This window comes from Erpetoichthys calabaricus, chromosome 17, assembly GCF_900747795.2.
Source record: "Erpetoichthys calabaricus chromosome 17, fErpCal1.3, whole genome shotgun sequence".
Classification (NCBI taxonomy): domain Eukaryota; kingdom Metazoa; phylum Chordata; class Cladistia; order Polypteriformes; family Polypteridae; genus Erpetoichthys; species Erpetoichthys calabaricus.
Window position 1 is genome coordinate 20,528,971 of NC_041410.2, and position 13,801 is coordinate 20,542,771.

At 35.2% G+C, this 13,801-nt stretch overlaps 1 protein-coding gene across 2 annotated transcripts in view; it reads right to left on the reverse strand.

Moving 5' to 3' along the window:
- The window catches only part of myo1ea (myosin IEa), a 150,997-nt gene that overhangs the window by 49,398 nt on the left and 87,798 nt on the right, over positions 1-13,801 (reverse strand). For both annotated transcript variants that reach the window (XM_028823814.2, XM_028823813.2), the window contains exons 10-14: positions 10,556-10,752; positions 9,714-9,794; positions 7,802-7,888; positions 4,040-4,126; positions 1,353-1,520 (exon numbers count right to left, since the gene is read on the reverse strand). In XM_028823814.2, coding sequence (XP_028679647.1) covers positions 1,353-1,520; positions 4,040-4,126; positions 7,802-7,888; positions 9,714-9,794; positions 10,556-10,752 — 620 coding nt within the window. The remainder of the gene's footprint in view (positions 1-1,352; positions 1,521-4,039; positions 4,127-7,801; positions 7,889-9,713; positions 9,795-10,555; positions 10,753-13,801) is intronic.

Consider the following 13,801-nt stretch of genomic DNA (forward strand, 5'->3'; position numbering starts at 1 on the left):
AGAGGCTAGCGATCAACTTGAAACATGAGGAAGTTCAAGATATACTTTGTAAATATGTGCAACACTGGCTTTAAAATATAGGAAACAAAAGGTTTTGGTTGGATAGACTTTTCCCTATTAGGCAATGTAGAAAGTAGTGCTAGGGCCACTGCTCTTTAAATTGATATTAATGATCTATGTAAAAGTATCACTAACAAGTTGGTAAAGTTTGTTGATAATCCTAGAGTCAGGAAAAAATAGTACTGATGGACCAGAACAGAACTCTGATTTGGGCAGATACATTTACTTTCTGCATATGGCAGATGATAATGTAACAAACTAAAAATGTTAGACTTGAATGCAAAGTGTCGAGGTCTGAAATTTAACAGTACATCATGCGAGAGGACCTAGGAGTCACAATAGACTCCTCATTGTCCAGATTGTCCACTGTACAGAATTAATTAAAAAGGTTAATAGAATGTTAGGTCACTCAGCACAATATGTTTACTGCAAATCAAGAGAGATTATTCTTAAGCTATACAATGCACTGAGGCGGCCTTATCTATAATACTCTGGGTTGTTTTGCTATCCATATTACAAAAAAGGATAAAGTGACACTAAAACTCCAGAGAAGACCATCTAGACCGATTCCAGAATTATGCGGTATGAACCTTTAGGAAAGACTAAAGCAGCCAAACATTTTCAATTTAAGGAAACCAACATTAACAGAAAACACTAGAGTGTTCAAAATTATGAAAGGAATTAGTATGGCGGATTAATGCATAGATAGCAGCTAGTGAAGTGTAAATTTTGCTCAAAGTTGCTTAAAGTTTTTCTTCATTAAAAGAATCGCAGATATGTGGAATACATTATCAAGTAGTGTGGTAGATAATAGTACTTTGGTAACTTTCAAAATTGGATGATATTTTCCAAAGGTTAGGTGAACAGGGAATGGGGAGTTATGATGGGGTGAATTGCTTGATCATCACACCAATTTTCTCTTTTCTTCTAAAGCTGTCAATCATAAACATGCTTGGATATAAATGTATGCATAACTTGAATATCAACCCTTACAACCATTATTCCTGTCTGGCAACTGATCCTTACTGTCAGCACTGTTCCCTAAACTTTCCTAATATTGTTTCATATGTTCTGGGATCCTCCTCCATCTCTGCTTTATGGTCTGCTGTCACTGCCACTTTATTTGTTTTGGCATCTCTAGCATTTGAAATTAATATTTGTTGCAGTGAATCATGTCATGTGCATTGCAGGTGTCCAGTGTAAAAAACAAAACAAAACATGGTTTAAAATATTATGCTTTCACCTAGTTTTCAAAGCTATGGGACCCCACCATTTACAGTTTCTTTGCTTACCTTGCCTGCATAGTGGTGAACAATGAAGCCTTGGTTCCAGCTGTTAAAATGGTCATGAGTGCCAATCTGCATCCGTAGCTTCTGCAGCAGTGTTTGATCAGCTCCCTCTCCCACAGCATGCATAGTGGCACACACATCATCTAATATGCTCATAATACCTGGTGGGTTCTACAAATAAAAACCAAGACCACTTACAGTGAATGACATTAGTCTCTAAATCCAGTTCATTACGGACTTTCAAAAACAGCCTGCAGACACATGGATGGAAAAACCAAATCTCAGAAAGCAACAATGCACCATTAAGACAGACACTGAAAAAGCATTTGTAATTAAAATGTTGGAAAAGCATTTTTTGCATGCTCTCACAAAGCAGTAATTTACGTCTGTCATCTGCAGATTTTCCTTATATAGCTGATGACTTCATCAATTATGGACACTGAAAAATGTACTAGTCTTGTTCCCTTATTTCTAAAGCAGGAGAACATGCAAGTGAAGTCATTAAGTTCACCGACTTCCTTTGGGACCACCTGTTTGCTAAATATGACTATAAAAATGTATTCTTGGCAAACTTAACAAGAACAACAACAATTAAAATAAATGTTATTGTTATTAATAAAAAAAAAAGCAAACATTCTTAGAACAATACTACCCATTGTAGAGAAAATAATTTCACTTTTTGTATATTTGCATGAACAATGACAGAGACCATGTAATGGTGCTAAACAAGTACTACACTGTTTTTGTATTTCTGTACTTGTCACTGATTGTCCAGAACAATCGCCAGATTTGGATGTTCTGTTGAACCAAAGATTATCTGATATAAGGCAGTATATTCTGGACACTACTTGTGAAGATGGGTGCGGAGTGATCAACTGATTACTACTTGGTAGCAAGATGGCTTTGAAAACAAAGGATCTATTGAGTAGACCTGTAAGATCCAAACTGCCTGTGAAATTGTAATATGAACAATGACTCTTAACATTGGAGGAGTTTTTCCTGTATCTTTTTTTTTTTAATTTTATTGATTTTATTGTAATCATTCCATACAAATAGATCAATCTTTACAAAAAAAAAAAAAAAAAGGATTGAAAACAAATCCACTCCCACCCCAGAGAAAGAGAGCATGGCCAACGGACTAAAACTTAAAAATAGTAAAAATAAATAAATTGAAGAGTTTAATAGGCGGATACAGATAAACAGAGAAGAAAAAGAAATAGTGAGAGAATCTGCTTCCTCAGTGCTTTAAGAGCTTATTCTAAAATATTATTGATTAGATCCTGCCAGGTTTTGAAAAAGTTCTGCACAGATCCTCTAAGTGAGAATTTGATTTGTTCCAATTTCAAGTAATATAAAACATCAGTTACCCACTGACTTAAAAGAGGAGAGTTAGGATTCTTCCAGTTTAACAAGATAAGTCTGCGTGCCAATAGTGTAGTAAAGGCAATTACAGTTTGTTTGTCCTTCTCCACTTTAAACCCATCTGGAAGAACACCAAACAAAGCTGTTAGTGGATTAGGAGGGATTGGGACACCAAGGCTGTCTGAAAGGCATTTAAAGATTTTTGTCCAGAATGATGCAGAACATGTGACCCAGTGGGGCTGGAACTTGACTGCAGCGTTCGCAGGTTGGATCTTGCCCTGGAAACATTTTGGACAATTTCAAGCGAGACAGATGTGCTCAAAATGTAAATTTTGAGTTGAATAATTGTATGCTTTGTGCATATGGAGCTCGAATGAATTCTCTGCATTGCTACCTTCCACTCCTTTTCTGATATGTTGAGTGACTGATCCTTTTCCCAATGTCCTCTTGGAACTTTGAAAGGGAGGGACTGTAAAATATTTTTATATATTGCAGAAATGCTGGCTGAGTCCTCGAGACTGAGCAATATTTTTTCCAGCACAGAGGAAGGTGGGAGATGGGGAAAATCACGCAGGTTCTGTTTGACAAAGTTTCTAATTTGAAGATAGTGAAAGAAATGTAATTTGGAATGTAATTGTTCATAGGATGCAAAGATGTTGTCTATATAAAGATCTCTAAGCAATTTAATCCTAAATGTTTTCCAGATACTAAAAACTGCGTATGTTTGCGAAGGTTGAAAAAGGTGGTTCTCATGCAGAGGTGCCACAGACAAAAGATTCTTCAATTTAAAATGCTTTCTACATTGGTTCCATATTCTGAGTAAGTGAAGCACAATTGGGTTATTAGTATATTGGCAGTAACTTGTATTTATTAGGGCACAAAGCAGGGAATATGGAGAAGTACTGCAGGATTTTATTTCTATTGCTGACCAAGCCTGTGTATGTTAATCTATTTGTGTTTTCCAGTATCTTTATGGGAGTCAGAAACATAGAATCTAATTGACCCCATTCAAGATCTCAAGAAGCACCTGCAAGGAGCTACAGCCAGAAGTGCGTCTGTGCCTGTCATAGTGCCAACACTAGGCTTCCCCTACTCAACACTAATGATGAGGATTCTTCAAATTAAAATAAGAGGCCTTCTGCAATGTCTTCCAGATATTCCCTGAAATAGAATCTGACATATACACAGGTCAAGATAATAGAAGTTGTGGGTCACAGGTGTATCAGTGGACATCAGTCATAGGACACAGAAAACATGGGAGGAAAAAAACACTCAAAAACTCAGAAATCACGATTGAAATGCAGTGAATTTAAGTTTCAAGTACTTACAACTTTGCTCTCTATTAGATCACATACTATCTTGTTATTGAAGTAGTCTATAGGTGTCCATTTGATGCCTTCCTGGATATATTCTTCCTGTATGTAAGAGGAATGGATTAAGATTAAAAAAGTGACTTAATTACTTGGAAATTCATTACAATTTATAAACTTTTTTTTTTTTTTAAATTAAGAAGTCAATAATAAAAACTGCAGCAGAGAAAGATACTGTTCTGCATTTTTCATAAATGCAGTCCAGGAGATGGCTGATGCGAAGAATCAATGTAAAAGCACTTGCAGAGTTCGATATCAACATCACTTTAAACCAAAAGAAACCATCCTGGGCTATCAAAAATATGCAAAACGAGAATAAAAAGACAAGAAAAAAAATACAAACTCTCAGGACATTTCCCCAAAATAACCACAGAAACCCTTAATCACACACACACAAAAACAAATCATGACAGATACTAGAGGCACATACACAAAGAAAACAGAATACATGCCAGAAAAACTCCAGAAAGAATAAAGAAGTCAAAGTGACTCATGGTACAAAGATGTACATTGTTGATATAATTGTAACACACACACTACAATATAAATACTTTATTCTCAAAATATGCCTCTTTTTTAAAATTGATGTCATCTTGAAGTTAACACAAATTAACTTCCTAACTCCACATATATACTACAACTAGCAAAATACCCGCGCTTCGCAGCGGAGAAGTAGTGTGTTAAAGAGGTTATGAAAAAAAAAAGGAAACATTTTAAAAATAACGTAACATGATTGTCAATGTAATTGTGTTGTCATTGTTATAACTGTTGCTGTCTTATATATATATATATATATATATATATATATATATATATATATATATATATATATATATATATATATATATATATATATATATATATATTATATATATAATATACACACACACATAAACATTTATATACATATACATATATATACATATCTACATATACACATCTACATATATATACACACATACATAAACACACACATAAGACTTACTGACTGAAACGGGCTTTCATTGACAATCATGTTACGTTATTTTTAAAATGTTTCCTTTTTTTTTCATAACCTCTTTAACACAGTACTTCTCCGCTGCGAAGCGCGGGTATTTTGCTAGTATATATATATATATATATATATATATATATATATATATATATATATATATATATATATATACATATACACACATACATGCAGTTTTAATAACACAGAAATCAATATAAACATTAACATCATTATCATATGAGAATATGAAGTAATATATAAGAAGCACATTTCATATAAATATAAATTATTAAACAGTAAAATCTTCTTCTGTAATTTGCTACCGTGGCAATTTGTGTGTCTGTCCAGGATTTTAAATGACCTGTAGCTCGCAAACCGTTTCACCTATACACTTGAAATGTGGTACACATATAGTACGTCACGTCTACTATCCGCTTTATGGGTGATGATTGTTTTACTCTTTTTATCTTTATTTTATTTTATTGTAGAATCAACTCCTATCTGCGCACAGCAGGGCAGCCGTGGGCGGATGCGTATGGTGTATTCACTCCATGTTATCGTGCATTGCGCTGTCAGTGGTATTTTGATAAAAGAATTTGAACAACATATAAGAAGCGTATAAATTATTAAACAGTAAAACATTAACATTTAAGAAGTAAACTTACATTAAGTACTACTGCAGTGCCTTCAGGTATACCTCATTTTTTGTTTGCCCATTACATGCTTAAATGTATACATTTTTTGGTGCACCTACCCGAGAACACGCGACATATAACCGAGCGTGGGAGAAGCATGGATTTTAAACACGCGTTGAGTTCATCTGCTGGTCTCCCTCGTGGAATAACTGGTAATGTTTGACTAAAATCTACAGCGAGTAAAACGACATTACCTCCTATTTTTTTTTTTTACGATCTCTGAGATCTTGCTTTTTTCGGTTCAAGGCTTCATAAGCTCTTTTATGTTGTATGGTGTACTTATCCCAAACCATCATCTTTGAATGTTGCAAGACTTTCGCCTTGTATGTAGATCGGGGTAATTACATTCATTGCATTCCTAGTCTGAATCACAATGTGATTGTATGGGTGGTTACCTGGCACTGTAGGGTTGCCACCCGTCCTTTAAAATACGGAATGGTGCCGCGTTTGAGAATGAAATTGCGCGTCCCATTTTGAATCAATACTGGACGGGATTTATCCCGTATTTTTTTTATAATTTTTTTTTTAAAGCAGCGTCTCATGCAAATCATCCCACACGCATTTTAGGAAGATGCCTCCTTTCCTACTTTTGATTGGGTAATACTTGATGTCATCGTTACTTTGATTGGTCTTTTTAACTGTCCAGTGAGGAGGGCGTGTCTTTTAAGTAGAGTCTGCAAAGTGTTGGCACTGAGATGTGGCGTCAGCGCCATAGTTGAAGCCCCTAACGTTGCGGTCAGCAAGTCGGCTAACATCCGCCATGTGCCGTCTTTCAGTTGCGAGAAGCAGATCATAGAATGGTTGAAACTGTTGCCCCTAACGTTGCGCCACGGCGTGTGGTTCGTTTATACCTCGTGTCTTCTCATTAAAGTTTTATCTCGCGAATATGTTATTGCAATCCGCAGCGGGAGCGTTTCTATAAACTTAATTTAAACTTACGTTTTACACCGTGCTTTGTTTCCCTTATGAACATGCTTGTATGCTTAAGTCGCTCCGTTCTCAATTGTTTAATTAATTTTTTGCTGTTCGCTGTTTGCGGCTCTTCCTCCATTTCCCCCTAATTCGTTCTTTTATCTCGCGAATATGTTATTGCAATCCTTAACGGGAGCGTTTCAATAAACTGATTGAAAATAGTTTTGCATTTACCTTTTTAGTAAAAGGCGAGCTTTTAAGCCTGAGAAATCACCCCGTAAATGCACACGTTTAATTGCACATGTGTTAATATGTATGGTTACACAGTATTAAAAGACAGTGAACAACGTCAGTTACCTTTCTTCCCGCGTTTGATAAAAGGCGAGCTTTTAAGCCTGAGAAATCACCCCGTAAATGCACACGTTTAATTGCACATGTGTTAATATGTATGCTTACACAGTATTAAAAGACAGTCAAAAATTAACGTCATTTACCTTCGTTCCCGCGTGTGACTCGTGCTGTAAATCTCTTCCTTGTTTTTAGTTCACGTGATTACGTAGGAGGCGTGATGACGCGATACGTGACTCCGCCTCCTCCATTACAGTGTATGGACAAAAAATATGTTCCAGTTATGACCATTACGCTTTGAATTTCGAAATGAAACCTGCCTAACTTTTGTAAGTAAGCTGTAAGGAATGAGCCTGCCAAATTTCAGCCTTCCACCTACACGGGAAGTTGGAGAATTAGTGATGAGTGAGTCAGTCAGTCAGTCAGTGAGGGCTTTGCCTTTTATTATTATAGATGTATTGCTATTAACATAAGAACTATTCTATTGGGTAAGATTCCAAGTATAGTCCACATATGATAAACTGTAGAAAATAAACAACAGTTTTCAAAACGGTTTTCCCTACATTGCTACTTTAAACTACTTGTTAGACTGATTCAAATTGTCTTCTGTCAAAAGACACATTATTTACATTATGTGTAAATGACACAATAGTTATGTACATACTCTACAGTTTTCCTAAAATTAACTTTCCTAGTAACATAATAGGATACAAAAAAGAGAAAATTATTTCTATATGTAAATACATTAATGCAACACAAATTTTACAGTACCTGTTCAGCTTTTAGAGTCAGCTCTATGAAGATCTGTTGGAGTTTTTCATTCACAAAGTTGATGCAAAACTGCTCAAAGCCATTTTTCTTAAAGGAAGAAAAATGATATTACTAATCTTCAACAGATGCCTACATTTATTTATACACAACACACACATTAATAAACAGGGAACAGAACACAGATGCACAAAACAGTGTAAATCTCTCATTTATCTCTTTAAAACATGACAAGCTTTGCTTTATTTTTTCCTCATTGATGACTAGTTCCACAACATTTATTTATATAGCACATTTTCATACAAAAAAGTAGCTCAAAGTGCTTATATAAAATGCAGTAGGTAAGTCATTTCAAATCACTAACAAACTAAAAATAAAGTGATTAAATACCAATTTTATGACAAGTATTACAGATTTAGTAATGGAGATTTAACAATCTGTGCAACACACCACATGCATGTACATTCCTTCTAAATAAAATTAGTGTTTTTCCTTAAAGAGATAACTATAAATTGGTGTCAATACCCTGAAGGGAAAATGAAAATCCTACTTATAAAGTGAAAATGTAAGATTTTGAAATTACACACATTATGTACATATTAATCAAACTTCATTATTGCTGATCGGAACAGAAAAATGTAAGGTCTCAAAAGATATACAGGTATTTTGTGATTCTTTATTTGAATTTATATCAAAAAAATTCTGAAGTGGAAAACAAGTCATTTTCTAAAAATCCATTAAAAAAAATAAAACAGCATGCCAGGGACCCACTGTGTCCAAAAATGACATAAGGAGTTGTTGGAGTTTGGAATAAGATCATTCTGCAGCTGGCAAACTGGCACAAGACCAGTCAGGGGCTGGGACTGCTCCTCGCAAGCGGAATCAACCTTTTGAAGACACAGCAAAAAAAAAAACAAAAAACACAGAGTTCCAGGTTGCTACTGAAAAAAATCAAAATGGAAAGACTCAATTTGCCAGGAAAGTGTCAATACCTTCTGAGGCTTGTGTTGAATAGTTAAAGATAATTTGACTAATGAGGAAGGGCTACAGTACTCTTCTCATCATAATAGCAAATTCTTTTCTTGTTTTTGCAGTTTAAGAATCAGGAAGACTTACATGCTAGCTTTCATAGGTAACATTTGGAGAAAACCAAGCCCTTTGGTAATTAAAGCATTTCAGGATCAGAGGTCTAGGGTAAGATGAATCATGCTCTGAGGAGTAAATTCTGTGAAAATGTTCCACTACAGGTATAAATTTGTTCAAAGAGGGAAAAGATAAACTAAAACTTCTGCCTTCTAGGTTGGTGAATTTGGAAATCAAAAACAACACTTTTTAAAATTTTTCTGTCAAGATATCCTTTAGAGCTAAACGTTAAGATCCTGTGAGCTTAATTTCTGCTCATCTTGAACTTCCTTCAGGTTACTCTGAATGGTACCTAGCTCAGTCTACAAAATTCTTCTATAACAATACATATTATACTGTTCAAGAAATGTTTAGGCTACTTGTCGGTTCTGGTATGTTCATTTTAAACCAAAGGAATGGATGCAGTCTTCTCAACTCTGAGGATAAATTTAGAATCCAAAATATGAGCAAATTTTACTTTCTATGAATTCTGCATCCCAGTTTACACAGCAACATTTTAAAAGTGAAATCTGCACGAGAATTTTAAAAATGTGGCACAATGTGTACTATTCTCTACTGCAGATGTTTTCTTGACTTCACTTTGCTTTATTTTCACTGCATTTAGGCATAGCTTGTCATTACATTCAGCAAACTGTCAGCCCCGGGCAACAAGTTTTCATGCTTGCATCCAGAATTTTCCTTTGTTAGATTTCACAATTACCTAAGGACCACCTAACATTCAGGACATCGTACACTCTATAATTTAGCTAGATGTTTATTGTTAAAATTGTACCTGAAAAATTTCAAATCCATAAATATCTAACACTCCAATATTGTATTCTTCATGATCCTTCTCCATGGCTTTGTTTATTGACTGTAATGTTAAAAAAGTACAAATGTAACAACTACAAAAAAAGACAAAAAAAAACTACAAAATACTTTGTTTTCTTCCATATATATCATAATCATAAAACAAAATACTTGTTTTCTGCCATATACAGTATCATAATCTTAACTCTAACATTACAAAACATATTTTAAAAATTACTGTCATACCAAAAAAGTATTTACATGATGTCTTGCAGGTTAATTATTTTTATATTTTATTAGTTCGGCTATTTACATACATTGCTTTATGAATGTTGTTACCATTATCTATGCACTACACCATATTCAGAACTGCTGATATCAGCACTCTTTCCATTAAAGATCTGGCCATGGACATCAGATGCAATTCATCATTGTAATAAAAACAACATGGCCTACACTGTTTTTTATCATCTGCTGGCCAGATGTTAAACCACTACTCAAAACTGACTCCAGCTTTAATCAATCACAATTGTATAACGCCTCCCATTAACAAAAGATTAGTGTCAGCACACTAAGACCTAACCCAACCATGAAACTGCAAAATAGCAGTACACCCCTAAAAAGGATATCAGTTCATCAGTATACATACAGACTTTCATTCAATTGCCTAACATTAAGGGTATCTAAAGGTAAATGTCTGACTTAATTTCATCATCTGTAAGAAAACAGTGTTAAGTGACATTCTAGAAATACTTTTGCAAATGTTCACAGTATTATGATGCATTTTAAGTCACAGAATGCCAGGTAGATTGGAACCAAGCTTACATCAACAAGAAAATCAAAGACTCTTGCATGCAGAGCTTTGGAAAGGGCATCACGGGTGTAACAGGCCTGCTCCACATTAAGGGTCACATTGATGCTCTCCGATTTCCCTCCCCATTTGCTGTCCATCTGCCTGCTGGTCAATTTCTCCTTCAATCTGTTTTGGTTAATCCCCAGGAGAAATGCAGGGAAGGCCAAAACTGCAACACACAAAAGACATTTGGCTAAGCTATAGAATTCTCCACCGAGCAGAGCTTTCTAAAAGTGTTTTTACACTCAAGTCTGTTTGCTTTGTGCCGAACCAGATGGTTAGTTATGTTGTTTCAATATGCGTAAACCACAGCAAACTTTCAAGTGAACTAGAATGTAGTAATAAACACCTCGTGGGGATGAAATGGTCTTATTTCATTGGGCAAAAACAATTTCATGGAGGGTTGACAACAGTTTTATTTGTGTGCCATCACATTTGAAGGAATTATGTGGTTTGCTCACCAAACAGCTCTGTGAGCAGAGTACTTATTACCTGATAACTAGAAGAGTACATGAAAATTATGTGGTATTTTGCATGCCAAAGAAAGGACCCTCTTTATCTAGGTCACTCTGCATAAAAAGAATTCTCTACTGAAAGAGTTCAGCTTCAGTTGCATTTAGGCAAACATTTGCGCATCAGGCGAGTTTCCCTCCACCATATATTGCATTTTGGTTCCCAGCACAAGACAATATGAATGTAACCCCTATTTAGATTAGATTAAATGTTAGTTTAGTTGTTCCCATTGAAAGGAAGGAATCTCTCTACAACAAGAAACTGGAGATCTCTACGATTTTAATTTTGTTGAAGAGCAAGTTTATCTCAAATCACATGTTCACTGTCTTTAAGACTGTACATTTGTTAATAAAGTTCACTTTGGAATGTTTAATTAACATTTACTAAAGCATCAGTGTCCACACTGTGCCTGAAGAGCAATTGTATTGAGAGTAAACCAAAAGTGTCAGCTTGCAGACTCTTGCCGTGTCAGATTAAGGGTTTTGATCATTGGTTCCACAGGGCACTGCTATTAGTTTCTTGCCATTTGAGGGAAAACATACATACTCATACTTGTTAATGCTTATTTAATTAAGGCTGTAGTCCTGAGTTAGAATATTTTAAATTTATTATTATTATTTTTATTATGGCCTGCTTTTATTCTACTTTTACACTACATAAACAGTGCTGTAAAAAAGTATTTTCACCCTTCCTACTCTCCTTTGCTTTTGCATATTTTACGAAATGAATGACCACACACTTTTAGTGCACTATTAGAGAAAGGGAACCTGAATGAGCTCACAATGCAGTTTTTAAAATCAGGACCTCTTTATTTTCACTTAGGGGTGTTCAATAGAAGTAACTCTCCGCAAAATTTAGAAGCAATAATCTCAGTTCTAATAATTGAGTATCAGACTTTCACATCACCCACTCTTTTTTGCCTTAATTCAGACCAACTTGGTCTCTTCATTTCAAGACCTTTTTTTCGGGTTCAAGTCAGAAAATTACATCTGAATGGCTCAGAAATTTTGGAGTGGCCGAGTCAGACTTGCTTGTGTGTTTTGGCTAATCTTCATGCTGCTTAATCCAGTGGTGCTTCGTCTTGATGCAACTTCTATTGTTTTTCAAACCTTCATACAATTTCCTACTAAATGTTGTGCTTTTTCCATATTAATTAATCGCCATAATAGCAACGTCTTGGTTGTCTTAAAAGAATCCTTTTCTATTAAGAGACTACACACCATCAAGATGAACATACAGTAGGGTAATTTCTATGATATACAGTACCTGAAGGAGTACATACTTGTATAAAAATATTTCAGAGCCATTTTGTCTGCCTTTTGCAACATCCTAGCAGTAACCAGGAAATAATTTGAGATATCAGCAGCAACAACTTAAAAATCTACTATAGAGCACAAGAGAAAACTTAAAAACAATAATAAAAGCATTTTTTACTGTTGAAATAATTTTTGAAATTACATCTCATTGTTTCATGGGGTCTAGTGAGAAACAGTTTCTTCTTGTAGTATTCTTTCAAATGTTGTAAGATCTGCAGGATGGGTTGCCACCACTAAGTCTATCCACACCACTCTCATTCCAAATTTCCTTGCAGCATAACCTGACAAAACTGGCATAAAACATTTGATTTTTTTCCGCAAAGGTAACACATTATAAAATGTCTACTCTTTTAATACAGACTCACTTTATGTGTGTCTACGACATAACAAACTGCCCATAAGAAAGCTCTAAAATGCTCTTTGCAGGTCTCACTATAACAAAACCAAATACCACCAGACATTCTCAACAAGTTTCTCACTGTACAGAACTGAAACACACCTGTAGTTTGTAAATTAGATTTACAAAATGTTATCACTAGAATTCACATGGTTTAGTAATTGCATTTTTGTAATTTTTAAACCAATTGTGCTTTTCCTATATATCCTCATTAGATAGAGAGAGTGAGAAAGGGGGGTTAGGACAAGCACTGATACAGCACGTTGCCATACCCAACACACGACAAACGACTTCAGGATCCCAAATTAGTACCCAAGTGCAATCGTGCAACTGGGGACACCTCAGCACTACGCTAGTTTGAATGGATTTTTTTTTTTTTTTTTTTTTAATACAGTGGCTGGAGTGCCAGTTCCTTGCAAGTTGGAGGACCTAGATGCAGGTTATACCCAGGACGGAGCAATTGCAGATTACGGGCTTTGCTCAAGGGCCCAACGGAGTGGAATCACTTCTAGCATTTTTGGGATTCAAACTGGCAACCCCTGGAATACCAGTGCAGATCAGCAGTCTCAGAGCCTCCACTCTGCCTCATTAGGCATGAGTCAATTCACAATATCCATAAACAATACATGTTGTAATACAGACTTCATAATATGACACTCCCACGATACAGTGCAACTTTGTAAGAACGGACAAAATAAATAAAATAAAACTGTGTCTACAAAACAGATAGATTCATGGACAGATGAATGGATATATTATTTTTGGAAAAAAAAAAAAGGAAAATATTAGATGAGCAGTGACTTTGGCAATTTAATCACGTAATCATCAGCCCTGTACCTTTCCAATATCGTATGGCAGTACTCTAAACTACACTCTTTTTTGATTCCCTTTTTCACTTTCCACCTTTGCATTTTTTGTGTGTAATTTCCAAAGTTTACGGGGTAATGTTGGAGTGCAGTTTAGAACAGATTAAACTTTTCCCATTTAAAATA